The sequence below is a fragment of the Anopheles cruzii genome, chromosome 3 (genome assembly GCF_943734635.1).
Source record: "Anopheles cruzii chromosome 3, idAnoCruzAS_RS32_06, whole genome shotgun sequence".
Classification (NCBI taxonomy): Eukaryota; Metazoa; Arthropoda; class Insecta; order Diptera; family Culicidae; genus Anopheles; species Anopheles cruzii.
In genome coordinates this window covers 69979807-70003870 of record NC_069145.1, presented here as the reverse complement: position 1 = coordinate 70003870, position 24064 = coordinate 69979807, and the positions used below count along the sequence as shown (strand labels likewise).

General features: G+C 48.2%; 1 protein-coding gene across 1 annotated transcript; it reads left to right on the top strand.

The window, feature by feature from the left end:
- Window positions 1–1002: 1002 nt before the first annotated feature.
- On the top strand, window positions 1003–23785 carry LOC128274696 (bridge-like lipid transfer protein family member 3B). Its single transcript, XM_053012975.1, is given in 17 exon segments — window positions 1003–1098; window positions 8957–9158; window positions 9476–10350; window positions 10911–11076; window positions 11183–11426; window positions 14531–14617; window positions 14699–15454; window positions 15635–15918; window positions 15993–16131; window positions 16285–16414; window positions 16492–16538; window positions 16614–17079; window positions 17198–17312; window positions 19179–19199; window positions 20895–21037; window positions 21212–21673; window positions 21748–23785. Coding segments are annotated over 17 exon segments (4356 nt in total). The 5' UTR covers window positions 1003–1054; the 3' UTR covers window positions 21923–23785.
- Window positions 23786–24064: the final 279 nt, after the last annotated feature.

Genomic DNA, 24064 nt, shown 5'->3' with positions numbered 1-24064 from the left:
AAAACAAACGCCGCACCGAAACGTCAAACGAAACGTCAAAAAAGGAAACGATACTGGGAGGCCACACGATGCATAACTTGTAACAAAACTGGGGAGCCACACGATGCATAACATATAACATAACATAACAAAATTTGACACTTAATCGGTAAGCATGTGTCAATATAATAAAAATTTATAGTTAAAATTAAAAAAACTTCACAAATAAGAACTCACATTATCCTTACGTTTGTAAACAAACGCTCGTTGTTACGTGTTATGTGTTATGTTTTACAAGGTCCGCTGAGCCACAAAGCTTTTGACACCTGGTCGCTGTACTGCCAAAATTGTTATATGAGGCTGTTATATCTGCTGTTATGCACCGTGTGGCAGCGCAGTAACACTTCCCAAAGGGTGACAAGAAGCAGGAAGTGTCAAAAATTTTCCCGTGCTGCTCGGCGGAGGACGTGTTTCGGGCAGGCGCTTTTTCCTGGATCCGACAAATTACATTGTTCCAAAACCCGGAGTATCTCGGACCTCCTGTGGGCGCTAGTGGGGAGGACATTCCTTTGTGCGTGCGTGGCCATACATTCCCGCTGAGACGACGGCATATCGAACGGCTTGTAGTGATTTTCCGTGCAACACCATTCTCCGTTTGCTACGATCCGACGGTCGGTTATCTCAGTGTATTATCGTTGCGTGTAAATAGTCCAAGAGCCAACAACCCAAGGAGCCACTGAAAGGGCGATGAATCAGTGCGCTGGTGAAGAAAGGAATCGGGCAACAGTTATGTGAAACCATTGTTTGCCGACTGCGAGTTAAGTGGGTCTGGTGGTGGTCTGACCGGTGCATCGAATGTTCTTACGCAGGTGTCCATGTTTTGTGTGGCCGACGAGGAACGGTGTCGCCAGTAGTGCGAGTGAAGAGGTTCCCCGTTCGTAGCACCGCGTGAAAGGTCAAGCATTCCGGGGCGGTCGCGGATCCGGAAGCTGTGCCGAGCTGTGTCCTGTGTGCGGCGGGTGTGTGTCCGTGTGTCTGTAAGGATTGGCACCACGAGCTGCCAAAGACCGCCACAATGGTGTCCATTATCAAGAACCAGCTCCTCAAACATCTTTCCCGGTAAGTGTGGTTGGGTGGCCATAGCAAGTTCTTCCCGATCGGATGTCGGAACGGGTTCAGGCTCTCTTCTTGTTTTCCAGTTTGTTGAAGGTCACGTTCCGGTTAGGCGAATAATTCCCTTTCTGTTGCCACCGTGGGTTCCCCAGAAGAGAACGCTAAACATTTCCAACAGCTGTTACGCTTGTTTACGAGTATAAGCCTCGTGCCAGACACCAACGAATGACCCGCTGGAAGGTGGTGGCTAATTAACAGCAGCACACCTCGTTGGGGTGCAAACATGCCGATAAGCGATTCTCGGTGCTCACATGACACGTTGGAAAGTTGCCAACTTTCTGGGCCGCCCCGAACGTTGGGGGCGGCCCACGAAAAAAAGGAACCCACTACGCATTACGTCGCCGCCAAGTGTCGCATTACGACATTTCGATCTTCTCGCGTTCGGTAGAAACAAAACTGCTGCAAACAACAGCCACACGAAGCGAGAGTGTTCTCTTCCCCGGCCTTACTGTATGACCCGTGACCCTTGATGGTGGGCTCCAGTTAAACCATTTGACTCTCGGGTGTTCCGTTACTAATTTGTTACTGTCCCATTTTTCATTACTGCCGAGCCGACCCAGCCTCGTGAAGGATATTGCTTCGGTTTACCCTAATGAGTTGCTCCACTGTTGGGTCGACGATTTTTTGTGCGCCACGCTCGTTCGCTCTGTTTGCATGTCATTTAAATGTAAATTAAGTTGCTAGTGTTACATTCCGTGTCCGTACAATTGTTGGCCCGAGTGGCTAGTAAGGTGCCGGCCGGGTGGTTGGTCCTTTGGTGGACGAAAGCCTACGGCACGGGACCGTCGGGAAGTTGTTCTTTGGGTGCTATTTCTGAATGTTTTCTGATTTTTTTTTGTAGACACTTTCCCGTGGTTCTAATGAACAACTATGCGGCGTACGTTGTGGTGACTGACGCTCCGCTAGCGCTACCTTGTTCCTTCGACTACTACTGACCCGTTTCTAGCTCGTGGAACGAATTGAAGAGTCACGTTAAAAAAGCATCGTGTAAAAATAACACACTTCCTGAGCTATAACTATATTGGCCCGCTCGATCGTGGCTGCGACGCATAAGACGGCGACTTCTTCCGGTTAGGACCAACGTCCTTAGGAACGTCCCCCGGATTTTCAATCGTTGCCAGCCAGCGTGTTACTTGAAGCGCCATTTTCCCGGGACCTTCCATGGTTCACCTGCACTTCCGGCACCGCATACCATTGGCTTCCCGGAGTGTAGTAATCATATTTTATCCTTCCATTTTTTGTCGTGGGAAACAGACACCTCCCCAGTATCTTATCACACGCTTGCCATGGGTTCCACCAGGTTTATGCATTTTATCCGTCACAACAGCCTTCATGGAAGAAGGATGCCTGACCGGGGACCGACTTTAAAATGCGTTGGAGCGATTTTGTAACATATGGTACTACGGCTTCGGTGCTTTCTCGGAACCCGGATGCTCGCAGCGCGGCCTCGCGTCATGTCGCGTGCTTCGGGCCAATGTGGCGGAAAAAGTGTTTCGTTCGTTCGTGAAAATAAAACACTGAAAACGTGTCCACGTCGTCGCCGGGAAGCGCCAGCGCCACCGGGGTTCATAAACGCTTCATGGTAATGAAATTATTGTTGGACGATCCGATAGAGTGGCGGGCGGGAGGGCGTAGAGGATTGAATTTTCTAAAATGCTCCTTTTTATCCTTGCCACCGTTTCCACGGGTGGCCCGTTATTCGATTATAATCCTTACCCGATGGTCGGTGTGTGCTTTTGATGGATGTTGGATGATTGCCTCGTCGACTGATTGCAAATTAATTCACAGTCCTTGCTGGGCCGCGGCGTTCGCACGTCCTTTATTTGGAAGCGTTATGACGAAAGCGAATAACGGAAAATGATTTTAATGCAAATTTGTATACTCTTCTTTGTCGGGGACGTAAAATTATTATCTGAGACCCACACTTTTGTAGATTTATATCAGTTTGTTTATCCTACTCGCATCGCAATTGTGTTAAGTTTCCTTCGTTTTATTTTTCAAAATCTGACACCCTCGAGCGGTACCGGCAATTGTGATTCGTGGTGGTGCTGCTGTCTTGGTCTGATAAGGGAGTAAACATAATATGTAGCCCCATGCATTATCCGAGTAGCGCTTCGTAGGAAGCTTCATGCGAAGAAACATCATGATCCTTGAGGACGCATTCCCAGAGTGGTTCATAAAATAAACATGCACGGAAATAGAGTCCCGGTGCGATCCGTTCCGTTGGTAGCCGACACTTTGATCCCCGTTGCAGCGACCGAACGAACGAACAAAGCGCGTGTTGTTTGTCTCGCTGAAGTGATTTATTTAGTTGCAAGCATTCGGAACGTTGTCCCAACGGAGCGACAAGAAAAGCTGGTTGTCGGGACGATGCTGGTTGTTCCTCTTCGGGGTGGTGCTGCGTTTTTAGTTTCTTGGCCACTGACACCGTTTCTTTTGTGTGCAGAATGTTTTGAAACTGCAACCACAACTGCAACAATCCGTGTCCACCGGCCACATCGCTGTGTCATCCCTTATGCTCACGATGGGTGTGTTGGTGCGCCGGAGCACCCAGACCGTGATATCAGCTGAACGTGGAAGGGATTAAAGATGGTCCGTTCAATGTTTAACCTCAGTCGCGACTCCGGTGACTGTGTGTTTAATCAATGCGAAGTTGTGCCGGTGATAAGACCACCGGGAGTCACGCACGACGTTACACGCGGATGTTGATATGCAGACGATGGCCGAAACTAGCTCAAGGTTCTGGTGTTGAGTGCGCCCCGATTGGGGTACATAATCATTAAATTCCGGTTCGATTTTGTGCCACGAAACGGGCAACTCTTTGAACCACGGAAGCGTTTTCCATTTACTGAATTGCAAAAAATAATAAATCGAACGTTGTGTGTAAAAGAAAATTAAATTACAATCCCGGTCCTGGTGGAAGCCAGTTTTTGGCCGCTGTCCGCCCGCCCGAACGCGCGCGAGCGAGCGCTGTAAAGGAGCACTTACGGTTGATAAATGGTTTGCCCAAGTATCCCCAAGTGCAATCAATCTACGCTATCGTCAGATGTTTTTCTAAGAAAGTAAACTCATTTTACCGGACCCCATCGGGCCGAAGAAGGGGTTCCTTCGGTTTCCTCGACTTCCTGGCCAGGCCGGGATGCGTCTTTTCGACGCCAGAAGTGGCGTGTAATTGCAATTCCGTTCGCTAGGAAAAGTTGAGTTAGAGTTGCCTCTGCCAGTTTTGACTCCTGCTCAGGAAGCGAAGTATGCTTGTGATAAGGTTAATTTCATCGTTTTAACACCCGCATTTTCCAACCCGATTTCGTGCTCGCTCTCTTACCATAAAATTTGCTAAACATGTTAGAAAACATTATCCAAAGGGTTTAAATTTCATTCCCATTCCGTATCGATCCTATCAGTTCAAAAGTTTTACATAGAATGGTCAAAGTAAATGCTTCTTTTCTTTTCCCAGCATGATGGTCCTCCTTTCAGGGATCAGACACACACCCAGACCCAGAGATAGCTAATCGCCGGACCTGTCCGGGCGTCCCCTTTCAGCGTGTCCTAGGCGTGCGGTAGTAAAGTGGCGCGCTTTTGTGGCTAGTGTCTCTGCGAAAGCAAACCCCACCTAATGGCCACCGGGACCGCCGCCCGGCCCGAGGTGTAGCCGACGTTGCCAATGAAAAAACCGTCAACGAGTGGTGTGCTTTTGCAGTTTGGAGGAAACTAGTGATTTTCTTCTTTTTGTCGTTCCGCGGACAGCTCGCGAAGTCGCACGGCAGACGGTCAGCGTCAAGTACGACGGGGCAGTACGGCGGGCGGCAGCACTCATTAAACTCAGCGCAAAAGTTGGTCCTTCGGGCGCTGAAGTGCTGCTGCCACTGCCAATAGAGAGGGCAAAGTGGGCAAGGTCGAGTGAGTGGACGAAGAACGTGGAAGGCAGCAAAAATGTTGCACTGAATGTGGCCAATGTGTAGCGTTTAGCTCTAGAGTGATGAGCAGAGCGTTACTGGACTATTTTCGTTACTGCTGGCGATGTTGTTTTCGGCGGTAGGGATTTTTAATCCATCATGCTGTGGCTAGCTGTTTACTGTATCAATCATGCCAAGTGTTTGGGTAGAGCGCGTCTCTATAGAGGTCTTAAAGGATGAGATGTTAAATACCTCCCGTCTAACCAGCTTTCAGTTATCTAATATACCAGTACTACTACTACTTTGTAATTTTCATATCGCTTCAAGTAATGCACAACGGCACTTGAATTTCCCTTTTTTCTTCCTCGTCTATGCGTCTTAACGTTGACCGACCATACTCAAACCAATGGCCCCCTCCGCGGCAAACCATTTGCTACGTAACGATCATCCGTCGATGCATTCCATTGCCGGTGCCGACTGCATCGGTCAGCAAATGGCAGTTATCGCAACTTTCTAAATACCATTTACATAGACAAACGTTTACGTTCACTGCATTTGTCTGGACAAAGATAACGGTCGGCCTTGCACGGGCGTCCGGAAGTGGCGTCCTTTTCGAAGTCCAATGGCATTCCGGGGTGGCAGGCAAACAGCAACAGGACCGGTTAACGAGGGTTGCAACTGATGGCGCATAAATGTTTGATTGAAAAGCGCACCCGGCATCAAATAAATCCCGGAAAATGGGGTTCGGGAAAGCGTCAAAATGGCCATGAATATCCGGAACCGCCGGAGGATGCCGGCTGTCGTCATCCGGCCGGCGAGATAGGTGTTAAGTGAGCAAACGTTGCGCCCAATCCTATTTGCACATCATAAATATTCCTCCCGACGGGCACCTTCCAGCTGACGGGCCGCATGCTGGAAAACCCATCTTTGGTCCGCCAACCCACGCTCGACATACTGAATTGTAATTAATGAGTGTTTTATTTTATTGCTTTTTGCCTCTCGTTGGCTGCTTCGTTGTTGATTGCTCAAATATCGGAAGAAAGGAGGAAAAACTGACGACGTTGTGGCGTCAGCGTCTTTCGCACTGTAGAAGCCAGCAGGACGCGTTCACGCGAAAAACACGGTTCCGAATTCCGATCGCAAGACCGATCGTGCCCAGAGAGTTTAGTTCGGAGCGCGCTGAAACGTTGAGCCGAGCCGGAAGGGCGCCTGCAGGTTGGTCCCTCGTAGTCCCCACCGGCCTAGTTATGATGGTGGCCCAGGGAAATCTGCCGTAAGCCAAAGACTGACTAGCACGTGCGCCGGTGGCCTCGAGCCAGCTCTCTCGCCGGTAAATGAGAAAGGTATCCCGCAGCCCCAAACTATCCGCCACTTGACCGTATTCGATCCGAGATGGTCGGAGCTGCCTGGCGGGAAGCGGCAGATTGATCGGTACATCCTCCGGACGTGCCCCAGGCTTACGAGAGCGGCGTAGTGACTCGACCCAATGGTCGGGTGGTAGGTACGCGTCAGGCGCTCATCTCGCAGCACTCGGGCGGAATACATAAATAACGGAATGAAATTTATTTTCCCACCGTTTGCGTGTCGTCCAGCCATCCTCCGTTGCCGGAGCACCGGTCAACCGCCGGAGCTGCGTCAACGAGGAAACACTAACGCGAGTTCGCGCGCGCTATCTGGCTCCAGGATGCGCTCCTCTGTAGGTGCGGATTCCATTGGTCTACGGTTCCCGCTTTGGCCGATCTGCATCGATATAATGGACGAAGTTTTGTCGACAGATCCCTCCTTGGTTTTCAAAGTTTTCCCTTATCCGCCGATGGGTGTCCTGCTGGTTATTATTTCATTTCACAACCCGCCTGACAGTATATTAACCTAGCCGATGCCACCGGTCGAACCGGTGTACCTGCCACGTTAACGGAAGAAATGGGAAAGATTTTACTACAAATTGTGCCGAAGAAACTTCGCAACCCAATTAGCACACTACTTCCGATGTCCGCGTGTGTCCGCTTCGTGTGTCGAGCTTCGACCCGAAAGCGCTGGGCGGCGATTACCGACCGAGGATTGGCAGGTTCGAACCGACAGATATTCCCCCCACGGGGCAAGGACATCGGCAGCGTGTTGATGCTTTTGCGGTTCATGTTCCAGAAATTGCTCGTAAAGCTCCGTAGCCAAACCACATTGCTTATGCAGGAAGGAAGGATGTACACTCGGTAGGAAGGTTCGTCCTAAGGCGGACCCACCAGGGCGTCCCGGACTTGCTTACAAATTTATAGGAGGCACTTCTGCTGGTGACATTAATCATTGGCCATCGACCACCGAGGACGATGATAGGAAAACTTCACGTTAATAACTAGGAATGATATTTCGGCTGAAAACCGGCACGTAACCTTCATCCCACATGTTTTTTATTGCTGCTTTAAACGGGTTAATGAGTAATGGTACCAAGTGGGTCATGGTGTTGTGACCCTTCCATCGTGTTCGCGTGAACATTTCTAGCCAATCGATTCCCTCGTTAGGACTCGTTGCAACTTACACGTCCTTGCGGAACTCTTCGCGATGCACCAACACGCAGCAACACCATGGTGTCCGTGCGGTCCGGAGGTCAGTGGTAAGAAAAAGAAGAGATGACACCATTCTGTGAAGTCTCGGAGCGAAAAAGTCACGCCGGTCGAGGTTGGTTACGCCGGCACAGGATCAGAGCTTAATTGAATTTCTCTTCACCCGCAAGCGGCCCCGGATGCTGGGAGGGTCCCATTTCCGCCCTTCGCATGCCGGCAGTTTGCGTGCAATTTTAATACAAAACTTTGCCCAACGGCACCGGCCACCTGATGGTTGTTGGGGGGACGATAGTACGTTGGTGACATTTTAATTTTTGCCACCGACCATCGACTGGCGTGTAACGGGGTGCGGGGGGGAGAGGCACAACATTTCCCGGGGGCACCAATCTGGCCAGGAACTGGTATGTAATTTGGCCGTGCGTTTGGTGCGTAGGATGTTCTGCTAGTCGCGATGGGAGTTACACTAGCCGCTGCGGTTGACCAACGGAAAATCGGTTAATGTCTTCGGTCACAAATCTGTCGGGAATTTAATTTGTGCCTACGAATCACCAGTAAGGCGGCAAATTACTTCGAGCAATTTCTGCCGACGACGATGACGAAGAGGATCGCGCCCAAGGGGACAACTGAGGCCAACGAGGTTTTCTGCCGCAAACTGCCTTGGCAATGACCCGTTCCGTTCGGCTAATGAGTTCCGGGGACAATGTGGCAGATTTAATTTTCAAACCAGTACCTTTTCACACCTTTTCATGGCTGCAATGGCTTTATTCGAGAACGGATCTCTCGATTCCCCATTAGCAACAGTAAAGATTTGGCACGGACTGTAATCTGGTCTGGCGCGCCAGGACATAATCTTTGGCGAGTTGAAGATGTTTAGGACTGTCGATAAGGAACATGAAAAACCTAGATATCCTGTGCATCCACGTTCGCAGAATTGGCCTTCCATTAACTTCCTCCACAAAATCTTCGTGGATTGCTTTCGGTCCGGGTGGATTCGGTTGTGCACCGCTGAAGCATAGCCGTATCTTGTGACAACATCCTTGGATCCATTTCTATGTTGTAGCTAGTGCCGGAGAGCCTCCTGAACGCACACTTCGCTCCAACGGCAGCACGAGACAGCGACTCATTTTATTTGATTTCATCCGTTTCTTTTCGGTGTCATTTTGTTTTGTCACTTTCGGGATCGGGCATTTCCGTCTCCGGTGTCGGTGGGTGTATCGTTTCGTTTGCTTCCATTTCCCAAAGCGGCACTGGCTGAACTTTGATCGATGAGGCATCAAACCTGTCCCCTCTCTCTCTGTATCCGGTTTCCGCATTTTGAATTTCGTAAAATCTTTTTCTTCCCCACTGGTCGCACAGTTACACGAAGAACTTATCGCCCGATAAGGTAAATTTGAGCGCATTCCGCGGCGAAGGTGAGCTGTCCAACCTGCAGCTGGACGAGAACGTGCTGACGGAGCTGCTGGAGCTGCCTTCCTGGCTTCGGCTGACGTCGGCCTGGTGTAACCATGTGTCGTTTCGGATATCCTGGACCAAGCTGAAAAGCACACCCATCACGTTGGTAAGTAGTCGGCGATAGTGAGTGGCGGGGAATCGGTTTCATAATAAGCCGATAGCGATAAGCGCAATCTGGATTGCTTCGTTGGCTGTGTCAGTAGATTACGGTCCTATTACTCACCCAGCGCAGTTGTTGATAAATTTGGTAAATTCGCCTCCATTAATTAACTTACTGGATGTCATAACTTTTGAAGCATTATAGCATAAAACACAATGTTTTTAAATTAAATTTGATACGTTGCTTAGTGCAGTAAAATAACGCAAGTCTTTTGCCATATGATGCCAGGCTGTGTATGCTGATACCCTGTCTTATCTTTCCAGACGCTGGACGAGGTTAACATTACGATCGAAACCTGCGAAATTGCGCGTAGCGGAACTCCGACGGCGGGCGGACTGTCGAGTCTGGCGGTACCGCAGGGAAAGTACAGCTACATACAGAAGGTGATCGACGGGATCACGATCGTGGTGAACACGGTGAATGTGAACCTCAAGAGTCCGGCCTTTACCGCTTCGGTGCAGATGTCCCGCATCCGCGTCGAGTCCCGGACGCCCAAGTGGTTGCCGGGCGATTTGCGTGTCACAAGACTGAAAGACCCGGTCCGCGGTATGACCCTTATATTCAAGGAGCTTTCCTGGCAAACGGTACGCATCGAGGCCAGCAGCACCCAGGACGTCAGCCTGACGCCGCTCCGGTTAATCACGAACCAGGCCCGCTGCCGGATAACGATCAAGAAGCGACTGTCCGACTGCAGCATCGTGGCCAGCCGGCTGGTGCTCATCCTCGACGATCTCCTGTGGGTTCTGACGGACTCGCAGCTCAAGGCGGCGCTCCACTTCGTGGACTCACTCACGGGCCTGGTGAAGGCGTCGACCAACGTGGTGCAGCGCGTGAAGGCGCAACGGAAGCTCGAAACACTGCCCGAGTACCAGGCCCAGCTGGACCAGTCGAAGAAGGTGCCCGACACTCAGCTCCTGTCGGCTGCCCAGCGCTACTTCAATGCGTACGATGTGCGCGAAACGTCGTACCACTTCTTCAGCGAGCGTATCGATCTGCACCTGTGCGACGACGCCGGCATCGGGCGCTCCAGCCATCCGAATCTGAGCGACGGTGGAGCGCTGCAGATTTCGGTGCAAGGCTTCCAGGTCGATTACTATCCGTATCACCTGGCGAAAGCGGATCGATCACACTGGCCCAAGTGAGTAGCGGCGGGAAAGGACATGCCTGTGTAGTGTCTGCCAAACTTTGTTCACTACACACTCTGTCCGCTCTGCCTGTTGCCGCACACGTAACGCAACGAATAAGTCCCTAATTTAATTTATCAAGATCCATTCACTTCGTGCGCCAGTTTGGTGGGTTGTTTGTAGCAGCCGCCCCAGTTTTGACTGTTCGAACCGAAATGCATTTTTCCAATTGATTTGATTGTCATACATTTTTCACCTCATTCGTTTGTTTTATTGTTTAAGATAAACAGTAGATACTAGATACTGAATGTTTACCTCACAACTAACCAACCCGTAACCACGATGGAGCTTGAAAATTCAGGCCATTCTCGCTGACAGGCATGTGTTACGTACGGAGGGAAATTTTTGTTTTTACAAGTGCTCTCTGTCAGTTTGCCGTTCCGTTACACAAACATTGGCCATTCTGGCAAAATAATTTTCATAGTGACATAGTGACAACACTTTCCACACGCTCCACTAACAAGCCAAGCTTTCCGTGCCTCACGCGTTACTTCTCCTTTCCACTCCCTGACAGATACCGTGAAGCGAACATTCCGCCTGCGCTCTGGTTAGAACAATCCTTAAATGCCTTCCGGGAAGCCATTCTAAACCTAAGTCAACCGAACCGACCACCACAGCATGCGTCACTAGAAAGGTAGTTAAAGAGTATCCGTGGACCGCCGCGCATTCTGCGTGGTCCCGTCCATCGCTCCCGGTTATGCTGCTGTCTGTAACATGCTCTGTTGGATCGCCCGGTTCCGTTTCAGGACAACAAACTTCGGCCAGCAGCAGCAACAACAACCACAGGGGTCTCCATTGCTAGGACAGCAGCAACAACACCAGCAGCGAGCCTCCGTATCGTCGATGCCTGGCACACCGAGCGGTACTTCGTCCGCTGGTAGTGGTGCTGTGTCGCCGAAAAAACACGTCCTCGACAATCTGTCGAAGCTCATGTGTTCCTGCGTGGTGATGAAGATCGACGAGTTTACGCTATATCGTGTGACAACCTCCGGCCACAAGCAAGCGCCAAGGGAGCTGATCGCTGGTGAGTGTCCCCGCACTTAGTTTTATCATTCCGTCATCAGCGAGGTGCGTACAGAGCACGCCCGGAAAGGACTATGGTTTTGGGAGTGATGGTTCGATTTTGGGCGTGCAATTCATTTCAACTAATGCTACTTCTCTTTCTGCGTGTAACAATTTTCGTTTCACTGCTGCTGCCTTCCGTAATGAACCAAAAAGCTCAAAACAAGCGGAAAAAAGGTATCATTAGCATGCGTTTTCGTAATGGACGTGTTGGGAAACATTCCTTTCTCGTATTTCACGTTTCGTTGTCCGTTGAGTTTCCCCTTTCATCTCGTTCGTTTGCTTTCTTTCCAAACGTTTGGCCATTACACGTCGGTAAACGCCAGGAACACGTTTTAGTATCATCTCCATCGTATCGAGTTTCAGATTTTATTTTGCGTTCTATTTAATGAGCATTCCTTGCGCAGAGCGCAGACATCACAGAAAAAGCGGGACATTTCCTAGCATTTGTTTCTAAGTGTTTAAAGTCACGTACCATGTACAGGTCATGTGTAGCCTAGTGCCGTAGCTAATTGTTTCACTTAAATGTATATGACATTTTTTTACTTAGTTCTAGGCTTCTTAGTTCTAGTTTTACAAATTGTTTTCAAAGCATAAAATGGCCAGAATGTCTTCAAGCACATTTTCAGCCGGGTGGTATCGGCAGAATCCCCAATGGCACTTTAGTGCTCTGAGTCGTACATACTTTCGTCATTCGCATTTTCCTCCGATTCTTCATAGACGGAATCACTATAGTCGGTCGATTCGTCCACATTTTGTCCATCATTCGCCATGTGTTGAGTGAAGCGTACCGTGAAAAAGTACACAAACTCGGCCACACTCAGAATGCTTGCTCCGGTAAACAACCCCAGGATACCGCCAAACGAGACCACCACATCGATGGCTTCACGCACGATCTGTCGCCGGTAGCGCTGCGTCGGAAGGTTCATAAGTTTGATCAGCACCGTGCGTTCGTTTTGATCGCTGTCGTACATCTCCTTACCGACGACGCGAATGTCGTGTTCGGTGCAGGACGGATAGCAGCGACAAACTAGACCGTGCGTGCGCCAAGGCTGTAAAACCGCTGTCGGTGGCATTACTAGATTGTGTCCATCCAAACATTTGAGGCCTTCGTAGTTACAGGCCAGGGTATTATTATCGTGACCTGGTAGTTTTGCAATGGTTTAAAGTAAGAAGGGCAGAAGTGTTAGTTATTCACGTTTTGTAATCTTTTCGATTCAACTCACGATCGATTAGCATATTGTGATGGCAACAATTGCACATTCGCAGCTGCTCCGCCTTAAGACACTCCGTGATGCAGACGCTATAACTGTACTTCCGGTAGGTAGCATCTGTACGTTCGTCCGGAAACCGGCAGCGCCGGATGGCGAGATCGACCGTGTGAACCTCTGGATCATTTGCAATATTCTGCAAAGTGATGAACAACTTTCTTGTCGTTCCGGCGCCGCTACTATGAAACTGTAACCTCTGCAGCAGTATTTGCGGGATGTCCTCCTCGTTCATTATGTGCACCTGAAGGGAAAGTGGACATTTTTTGCGCTTTTTATTGAGCGCTAGAACGAAACGCAACGCAATGACTCACCGTGGACGCCAGATTGAACTTTAGCAACAACTCTCCTTCCGGAGCGTCTTTGGTCAACTCCATTGGAAACCAATGATTACCGTGCCTGCGAAGGTGCAACGCAAACGGTGTAAATCGTTTTTGTGGCGATCTTGCCAGTTGCCGGGTCTTACTTTTTCACCGTTTGAACTGAATTGAGCAAAAAGCATGACCCAAGCGTCGTTTGAATGGGATGAAAGTAACGGCAGCACTCAAACGGTACGCCATTCCAGCGACATTCCCCGAACAGCTCGCTACAGTTGGCCCGCACTATGGCGGCAATGCGCTGATAACCGTCCACCGGACACCGGGCACATTCGTCGTCATCGCACTCGTTGTACATCTCGCACAGCGCGCTGAACACCCCGTAATTGTACAGATTGTGGTATACGACGCGGAGCATAAAATCTTCCACATCGTAATTGTACTCCATGTCCTTGTGCAGCGCCGTAAGTAGCTCCTGTAGCCGCGGGTACGTGGTCTTCACGTGACCCAGCTCACAGATTCCCACCGACGGGAAGGAACTGTTTTCGTTGCGAATGTCTACGCTTTCCACCGCAATGCTGACGGTCGTGTTCCGGAAGAGTTCCACGTACTTGCGGATCAGTACCACGGCCCAGATCCAGGCTGTTAGCGTGCAGAACGCCCAAAACACTCGCTCGGTCCAGTGATATCGACGATTCGTAATGTACGCCACACCACCCAAAGAAGATTGGCCACAGTATTCGACCAAAACGCGAGACAACGCTCCGAACAGTCGCTCCAACGGAGTGGATAGCATTGTGGACAATGGCGTTGGCAGTGCGTTTATCGAAGGCCTGTGGGCATCAAATCGCTCGCTCGTAATGGTACGGTTAGAAAATTTGGATTTCCACTAACCGTTTTCACATTGCCACTGATTCAGTTGGGTGCAAATGTTGCGACCTCGGGGCCACGTCAATACGGCAGGACAACGGCAGATAAGCATCTACTACCGTCGTGTTCCTATTATTAGGACCATTTTAACACGAATCGAACATTTACCCTCCGTCACTTTGGTAGTGTTGGCAGGATTACAACAATCATTGAATGCCATCGCTGATGGCCGGTTTTGATGCAAATAACATAAATTAACACCCGCGAAGTAGGATCCAACAACAAAAGGGGACAGTCAATATTCGTATCACTTGCCATCGTAGTTTTCTTTTTGGTTTTGTTTGCATAGTGTCGTTCTACATCGTTTCTGTTTTAAACGACTATTTAGTGGACCCGTTTTAAATTGACCCGACCCGAATTGTTACCACTGTACCAATTCAAACAAAGTAGTCCGAGCTCCCAGTTGACTTTGGAAACGATATATTGGATTGTTCCCAAAACTGTGTATCCCTATTGCCTGTGCTTTTGTTCTGTTACATCTGTTAAAAACATCAAACACTTGTTAAATTATCTTTTGAAAAACTGTGGATTAAAAAAAGGTTGAACTTTATTTACAGCCGACAGAGATAGGGTGCCTCCGGAGATGGCGTCACTGCATGCCGAGTTTACGTACTTTTACTACCCAGGTGATTTCGTGTTTCCATGTGAGTTTTCCTTTTCGTGCTCGATGTCACTTTCTGCCGATCAAAGTGAGCCCAGTGTGTGACGCGTTTGTTCCGTTTCAGTGCCACCGTCGAAAGCGTTCGTTCACATCAATCCTATACAAGTGCACTTTCACCTGGACAGCTTTCTGTGGCTGAGCTCGTTCGTGCTGAACCTGCACGAAAGCTTGCTTCGAACGAAAAACGTAACGAGCGGTCTGAGTTCTCCCTCCACTCCTTCCTCACCCGGCACCGAGCAGCAACCCAACATTATGTACATGGACGTAAAGGTGGAGTGCATTATGCCACGGGTGATCTTTGAAGCTTCGCAGAGCGCTCCAATGCAGCGCGATCGCCCGAAAGCGATGCATGTCCAGGTGTCGCGCTTTGCACTGACCAATATCCGCGAGACAGGCGCATCGCGGGCCGATCTCGCCCAAGCCATTTCGTCCTTGCAGGAAGGCAGTCTCGTGTTCGGTTCGGGCTTTCCCTCGAAACCGGGCGACCTGTGCATCGTTACCGATCGGATACTGGCGCACATCGCGGCAACGGATATGGGAGGAGGCGCAACTGCAGCCACTACCGGCAGTGAGCTTCCCAATGGTGGTGAAATTATGTCCGCGTTTAGCAATCTAACGCGCTACGCAACGTGGCGTGAACCGCGCGACGTTTGGTGCCTAAAGCTGGATCCGGTTTGGGTGGAGTTCTACGGTGCCCGATCGATCGGACCGAATCGGGCGATCCCGTTTGTCGACGCCGTTCCGGTGACAATCTGGCTACACGGTGGTGCGGATGAGCTAACCGGAGAATTTGGCTGTGATCTTCCGACGATGACCGGTGGTGACCGAAGTGAAGCCAGCAACCGCATCCACAGCAATAACAATGTACATTCTAACAAATCGAGTGATAGTAGTCTCATTCTGTCCGTTAGCAGTTTAAAGCAATCGCTAGACTTAGAAACGACACCGCCCAGTGGGAGAGATTCGTTCCGCTGGAGCGGCATTGTGGAGGGCGCGGAAGAGAAGGAGAAACTGAAACGGCACTCCGTGTTGTCTGGCCCGCCACAGAGCAATGCCAATCGCGGCTACCAACAGCCGGCCACCGCACCCGTTCATTCCGCCGACGTCGATGATAGTGACGCCGATGGCAACCGGACCGCCGACCTACACGTCATTGCCCATGTTTCCAATCTAGTTAGCGTTCAAATTGACCACTACCAGTATCTGTTCCTGTTGCGACTGGCCGAGGAGCTGACGGAGCTGGCCACGTTTCTATCGCTCGATTCGCAGCGCATCCTTCAGGCGGTAAGGACACCGTTCGGTCCAGCATCATCGGTCCAGTCCAACACATTAACTTTTCGGCCTCCAAATGGTTTTAGGCTAATAAGGAAAAATCTATCATCGTCGGCTGTGTGATACCGCAAGTGGAAGTGTCTCTCGTGATGCCTTCCCAAACACCGGGCAAAGAATCGAGTGGTGGCGATGGCGAAAGTGTACTACCAGATTCGGCCAGTTTAGGTAATATTTCCCATCACTCGCTCTGATTAGTCGAATACAGTAAAGCGAACTAATAAGAAACGGCACAGGTTTGATTACTGACGATTTGCTTTTGTCGTTTCCTTCCACAACTAATTAATCTTGATCGCGAATAACACTACTCTTTCCGTGAAGGTTCCGGGTGGCCAAATTCGATGGACCAAACAAGAAATTCTAACATTTTTAGCAGCACCGAATGTCCCTCTCCACTGGCAACGGAACCACCGGTGGAAGTGCATCACCATTCCAATCCCAACACCCACGGGTAGGCACACAACAGGAGTGGTGACCTTTCACACATCACATCATATCACATCACAGACCGTACATGTCTTCTTCTAGCCACAATGTCCAGATACAGAGCGTCCCGACGACTTCTTCGACGTCGGGTGTCGCCTCGGTCGAAACACCGTCATCCTCGTCTGCCATCGTGTCCGTTCAGCGGCCACCACCGATTGGCACAGCAAATGTGTCCACTTTACCGGCACAACATGCCCCGTTACAAGCGCAGCCAAAAACACGCCATCCCAACACCACCACCACCACCGACACATCTTCCTTCTCGAAGGACCTTAACTCGGGTTTGAGTTCCATGAAGAAAGGCTTTTCGCACTTCATGACCTCGATCGATTCGGCCCTGAAAACCAACACGTCCGACGACGTCAGCGACACGCTGTCGGTGCAATCGGATCTCAGTTCCGACTCGGAGCTTCAGCGCGTCCTAGAGGACACGGAAAAGACCACCGACTGTATGGATGCCATGTTCAAGCTGTACCCGTTCGGGCAGGAAAGCTCCATCAAAATGGCACCGATCGAGGTGGCCAGCGAGGTATGCGAGGATCCGTTCCTCACGAACATGTCCTCACCGTCCGAACCGTCCGAAAGCAGTAGCTTGAAGCGTCGCGATCTGGTGTCGATGGTTACGTTCAGGTTTGTAGAGTCACTGCGAGAAAGTCGCTTTTGCGTTGATTGTTAATTTGTTGCTTTCCTTTCACTTTGCCTACGCTTTCCCCTGTGGCTTTGCGGACATCCTTCAAAACGGTAACAGATTAACGACGGTGGAAGTGATCCGTCAGAATGTGGAAAGTTCCTCCTCGCTGCGCTTACAGGTGTCCGCAATCAGTTGCGATGAGTGTGGCGCCATTCCGTGGGACGAATTTCAGGTATGTGGGTTGATAGAGCCGAAACCGTGGATCCAGTATAGCTCACACCAACACAAAACCACCACACACCACCTTCTTTACTTCTGTCTGTTTCTCTTTTTCTCTCACGCCGTTTCTAATCTGGTTGTTTTCTACTGGTTTTCTAATTTGAATACGGAATAACGAAGAAGTGATGGAATACTATTCCTAAGTTGGTCTTTATTTGGTTGTTTTGCCACTTTTCAATCCTGGTTTTTTTTCTCGTTAATTTGATCTATGATATTCGTAATTAATAGTTTTTGTTGGTGTCTATTCTAACTATTTAATCTCGTGTGTTCAGTATTTTGTAAGAGAGTTTCCTGCATAATACTCGTCAGCACGCGAGATTCGTGGGGCAGTGTTGTTACCCGTTAAACGGAATTTTATCCATCATCTAAACGACATTTAACTCTTTCTCGAGCAATTCCACTGGAAGCCCTTGTAAATATGCCTTTAATGAATGAATACAGAGCACTGTTACTGTGGCGTCTAGCTTGTAACCTCCGTGTGGTGCGATCGCAACAATGCGCACGCCTTGCGACAGAGTTTCGCGTTTAATACGATTTTGTAAAACGCCAAATGGGGGTTTGTTTTTTTAGGCTTCTTTAGTTTCTTATCTATTTATTTTTCCTTTTAACATATTTCTCCATGTTCCTATCGCGTATGAGAATATATTCAATTTGGCATGTTTTGTTCCATTCTAATTCTTTTCGTCATTCACGGTTTCGTAGCCAATAATACTCTGAAGCACTTTTGTTATTCGGAGCAAAGCAAAAGAAAGCTTTTATTTGTTTTACCTCCCAATAATCAGAATCGTACGGTTTTAATTACCATGCTCCAGTTAATTCATCTTTCAAAATCGCGTCGATTGTGTCTCACTCTAATAATAGTGGTTCATCAAATATATTGCCATATTTTAATCTACATATATTTCAATATATAACATATAAAATTATTATATACTCAAGTGTTAATGTTGTTTGGATTCTTTCTTTTCTTTTTTTCTTCTTTTCTTCTTTTGCATGCTTTCTCTAATCCATCTCCCGTTACAAAAACGACTATTACTGCCAACGGTCCGAATCGACCCACAAAATCAATTTGCTTTCCACAAAAACGCACATAAAAACTACCATAACATTCCCATCACAACATTTCATCCGCCCGTTTTCGGTCGACACTTTCGACCACGTTGCGTCACATCCGAAACCACACCGAACAACGACTGTCCTGTGTTTCGCTGTTCCGTCTATGTATGTTTGTTTAATGTTTGTGATAAAAAAAAACAAAATTTAAAAAAAAACATCCGTTGACCCGACAATGACACAATTACCTCCAATTTTTGCACATCACTATCGTGGTGGGAACTTTGTTCCAAACTTGCCTCTTCAATCGCTGCCGCCCATTGCGGGGTGGTCAATACGAGAACACGATCTCGTTGGAAATCGGAATTGGTGGACTTCAATCATCCGTTACTCTTTGCTGCAATTTCTTCACGTGGCGTGGCAATGTGAATGAACTGTGTTTGTGTAATTGTTTATAATCATTTGTTTACCTATTTTCGTGTTTTCCAATGTTTTTTTCTTATGTGGTGCCGATCAACCCCTTTGTGGACGAATCTCATTTCGCTGTGGCCTCGCCATCTCCCCCAATGCGTGATAATTGTGCGTTATGTTGTGTGTTCTCTGTGTGTGTGTGTGTGGTGCATTGCGTTTACATGTTTTGTTTTTGTGAAACACACAACTATTTACATTGAACTATGATGTAACATATGAAAACCGTAATATCGCTCCATCGCGGCTGACTGTTTGCTATCTATTGGTGTAATGTTCGTTCGAATACGTCCTCAAGGGTGGCCATCGTAAAAGCAAGGTATCTATATACACACGTATCTTATCCGTTTATTTTTTCCGTTGCCAGCAACAATTGTTTCAGTTCAAACCGTTGTCAAAGTTTTTTTCTATTCCTTTATGTTTCGTTTCAATCGACTAGTTTTTGTTTTATTTTTGCTTTTGAAAACCTCAAGCTCTCAAGCTTGTGAGCAACATTGTGAATGTTGTTACTGTAAACTTTTGTAAAGTGATGGAAAGAGAGATCTGTAAAAAAAAATCCAAACACTCCAAACACATTACTCTGTATCCTTACGCACCAGACAAACAAGGAGAAGAGAGTTCCATCGGTTTCCTAGTGGCAGGTGATAGTTTTCTAGTTCTTAGACAACTCGCCATGCGCAAACCCCGAAAGCCGCCGCATTGTTTATGTGATTTTTTTTGCGTGTGTTGCAGTTGTTCGAACGTTTCCTTCAACACGATTGCACTGACTGAGCTTGGATCAGCTCTGTGGAACCTAGCGCGTTGATGCAACCCCCGTTAGTCCCTTTTTTTACTCTGCCCCAAAATATTTCCACATGTTCCACACGGGTTTACACAGAACAACATTGCTAGATTGTTACAAGTACACTTATTGCTTGAAATAACTTTTACAAATCCCTGGTGCCTTCCGCTACTGCGTACACTGCTTTTGCTTGCGTTGGCTTCTGCTTGCCTACGAAAGCTGAACGACACAAGCTTTCAAGTTCTTCTGCTATGTGAGAATGGGACCAATATTCCACGTGTACTCCAGATCACGGTGAATTAGCTAAAACGGATCACACGAGCTGTAAGAAAGTTGTTTCACTCAATGCAGAAATTTATTAGCGTCGTGAAACGGATAGAATTCCCCTGTACATAGCAAAACTCGTGCGCTCGGCGCAAGCGACGAAGCCCAGCTGACGATATCGCTGGCACCGTGTTAGCTGTTGACTCGTTGGATCAACGGCGTATGAAACTAGTAACGAATGCATGTTTACCTATTTTCATGAAGCTATTCAAATACTACCTACTTAAACTATCATCGCCAATTGGCTTTATCCAGTCACTGATTGTCTATTCTGTGTATGTGCACCAACCGATACCGAATGCGAGCGTACCAACGTGAGCAGTAACCTTTCATAGAATAGAAGTTTACTACTTTTACTCTTCTCCTTTTTCACTCTGTCTCTTGTACAATTTTTTCTTTCAAACTGTCTCTCTTTCACTTCACTTTAAATCTGCTTTTTCTCGATTGTTTTGCCTTAAATTATTCTTATATTTCTTATGTCTGAGGCTTGTTTAAAGTTAGATTAGTTAAAAAACAACATTTTTCTAGTTTTCTTCTCTCGATGCTCGATCGAAACGAATCTTTTTTTCCTGTTTCATTTCAATCTTCCGTTGTGCACACACTAACGGTCACGTTCGTGTTTTGAACTCTTTAGGCTACGGTTAGGTTTCAAGCAAATGGTAATGATATGGTTTCTATTTTCTTTTTTCTTTCCGTCTCAAACTTGGCCACCCGCGCCTCACTACTCCGTGTGTAACGCGCTGTGAAAACGATTCCCTTCCCCATAAATCGGCATATCCGCACGAACGCATTCACGGTTACATTCGCGGGTTTTCGTAACATTGATTCGGTCGTTGTTTTTTCCCTGTCGTGACGCGACGCGATCATGGCTGCAACGGCAAACAATTCCATCATCAATCAAACGCATAGACCAAGTTCGGAACTAGATGTAGAGCATGGAACATTGCACCGCATAATCCGGAAGCACCGCCTTGTGTTGCGATTAGATTAGAGGAAGAGCTCACGCTGCCGGCCGACTCGTGCAAGATCACGGACAAGAAGACGATCCTTAGGTAACGTATCCCCATGGCGCTGGTCAGGGCAAAAGACGTTGCAGGGTTTGCGGGTTTGAACCCCGCTCGTACCGGATATGGGTTCTGTAAGGGTTTATTCTTATTCCCTTTGTTTTTCTTTCTCTCTCTCCACATTATTGCGAACCTGCGATCCATTCGGTGACTGTGGCCTAGTTGGTTCAAGCGAAAACTCAATGTGGAAGTGAAAGACATCGACATACAGCTTTCGATGAGCACCGTCGTCGGTTTGGGCGATCTGGCCGAGGATGAAGTCCTGCCAGTGCCGATACCGATGGAGGTAACGGTGGAGAACGTGAAGATTAATCTGCTCGAAGATCGACCCCCAGTTAACATTACTTCACCCGGGACCGTTCCGATGAACCTTGCCATTGGCCGAGTGCTGCTGACGCGCGACGAAGCGGGTGTATTTTACGTGCAACCCACTTTCGGTGGCAAGGACTCTGGTGACGGTGGAGACGGTGTCAAGCGAAAGCTAACCCGCTCGGACACCGAAGTGCGGAGGGAGCGCGATCGTGAGGTCAAATCCCTACACTTGGTGCTGCAACAACTGAAGCAGGATATCGATTACCTTAAGAGACAACTGACTGACAACGAGAGAACAACGGAATCCAATAGGTGAGCGATAATGGGCACAGGGTTGGCGTTTGAGTGGATCATTCTAACGGTGGTTGTGCCCTCGTTGAACGCAGAATAAAGGCACGACAGGAGAACGAAGTGCTCAAGGCGTACCTGAAGGAAGCCCAGGATGACATTAATACGCTACTGGACGAGAAGCAGACGCTGATGGCGACCGTTAAATCGCTGCAGGATCAGTTGACCATGCTCGGCGATCAGCAGCTAGCGCAACAGGATGGCAAAAGATAGCACAACTGCATGGACTGTATACAGTGCTGCGGTGAAAACCCATTCTAGGCGGAGCAGCAGTGAACGCTGCCGTTTTGAACGCTGGGTGTTTTGCGCTCAGGCGAGAGCGTGCCACACTCTCGTCGGTGCGGGAAGGTTGGTGATGATCGATCGAAATCCACCGAACGGCAACAAATGTTCCATGTTTCAGGCAGGAAGAGTTTGTCAAGCGTTTTCGGGGAGCACCTGTGTTGTGCCCACCATACTTGACCCCACCATTGTAGCATGTATGAGTAAACAGTCATCGAAGAGGAGAAAGGGAGAAACTTTACGGAAGAATGGTCCACAGTCAATGTGTCCACGTGTCCATATGCAGCACCCTGATTTAAGTGCCGGCGTGTGTGGTTGTGTGCGTATATTTTCTGCGTTTCTGTTCCAAGGCCTGCACCGCCGGCAGCAGCAGCAGGACATCAGAATCAGTTTTGCTTCGGATTCGGTTGCTGCAAAAAACTGAATTTAATCATAACTCGTAAAAAGTGCACTCGTTAAGCACTCGGTGTAATCCGTGAGTTCGAGCAATATGAAGGGTGTCTAATAGGGGAAAGAGAACTCGGAATCGCAATAGTCACAATGCTCGGTTGGTCAACGGGTGGGGAAACGTTTGTGAAATGTTGTATTTAGTCGCGCTTGAAAACCATTCCTTCCACCAAGAAACCAAACGTTCTTTTAGCAATAGCGTAGCGTAATATAAGTCATTCAATCGATGCGTGTGTGATATTAAATCTATCTATTTCTGGAGCCTGCAGGCCAGGGAAGTGAACCGGCAGTGCTTATCACTAAAGCTGAGGAGTACGACAACTGTGGATACCGATAAAAGATGATCGACCAGAGCTCGCCCTAGCAGGACTGTTGTAGGGTAGGAATCAAGGCGAAATGAAAACAAAAAAATTTAAAGAAAATAAGTCCCAAAATGGCAACCAATTGCTGGTACCTATTTTGTGTTGTTTTGTTTTTGTTTTCTAACACTTTCTTTCCCTCTCTCTTTCTCTCTCTATTCTTCACGTGATAAAAGAAAAGCCTCCTCTAGCTAGTTTGTTGTATAGAATGATACCATGTCGCGACGCGGCGCGGTCACGATTCCAAATCGTGGTCCGCAGATTGCATTATACAAAGCAATCTGCAAGAAGCCCTAGAATAGGAACGAACCAAATATATTATACACCAATGGGTGGGCAATGTTGGGAGGTATGTTCCTTAATCCTTAGACTTTGGCGGGCCCATATCCCGCATTGGAAACAGTTGGTTAATGTGTACTAATACCTGATACCCGTGTAGCCGTGTTTTCATTGTAACCGTTTGTTTTTAGATGGGTTTTTTAATCGGCCAGAAAAGCTCGTAACAGTAGGGACATTTAACGTAAAATATCAAAGCAAAGAAACAAGAAATGGAAAAAGCAAAGATCACACGGGATTACCGGCCTTTGGTTTAGAGAATTTCATCGAAGCATAGCGAATTGTGCATAAAACGCATGCGATTGTTAGTAGCAAACTTCATCACTCACCCGGTTAGATAGATGTATGTAATGAAAAAAAAGCGAAACAAACAAGAGGAACACGGAAAGAATGGCTCGCACCACTTTGTTTTCCTTTGCCATGCATCCACAGGAAACATTGCAACATGTTGTCCACCCCCACTACCCACAGTAAACTACGCAACCCACAGATAGTTGAATCGAACCTATGCGAACCAACCAACCGAGAACCGGATTCCATGAACGCCATCGGGCAAACGCGTGGAGCAGTGTAAAGCAAATATATTTACCAAATATATACGGATTACCAGTTACCTTACTATTCGACGAAAGAATTAAATAAAAGAAGATAAAACGGCAAATACGCACAGTTGGTGTCGGTTGGTGTGTTTGTGTACTACTTTTAGAAAACAGATACCTTCAAAGCGATAATGCTGCCTAGCTCTTCACTATCGGCAGTTTGGCGCATAGTGACGATGCACCCTTGCACAAACGATTTGCATAAGAAATGACGTTTTAATGCACTTTCTGTGCCTCTGCAGTGTAGCGGGTGAATAATGTATCCACACTGCGGTGAAGGCTCGGGTATGGTCACCGAATGGCGACAAATAGCGAACCACTCTTTCATTTCT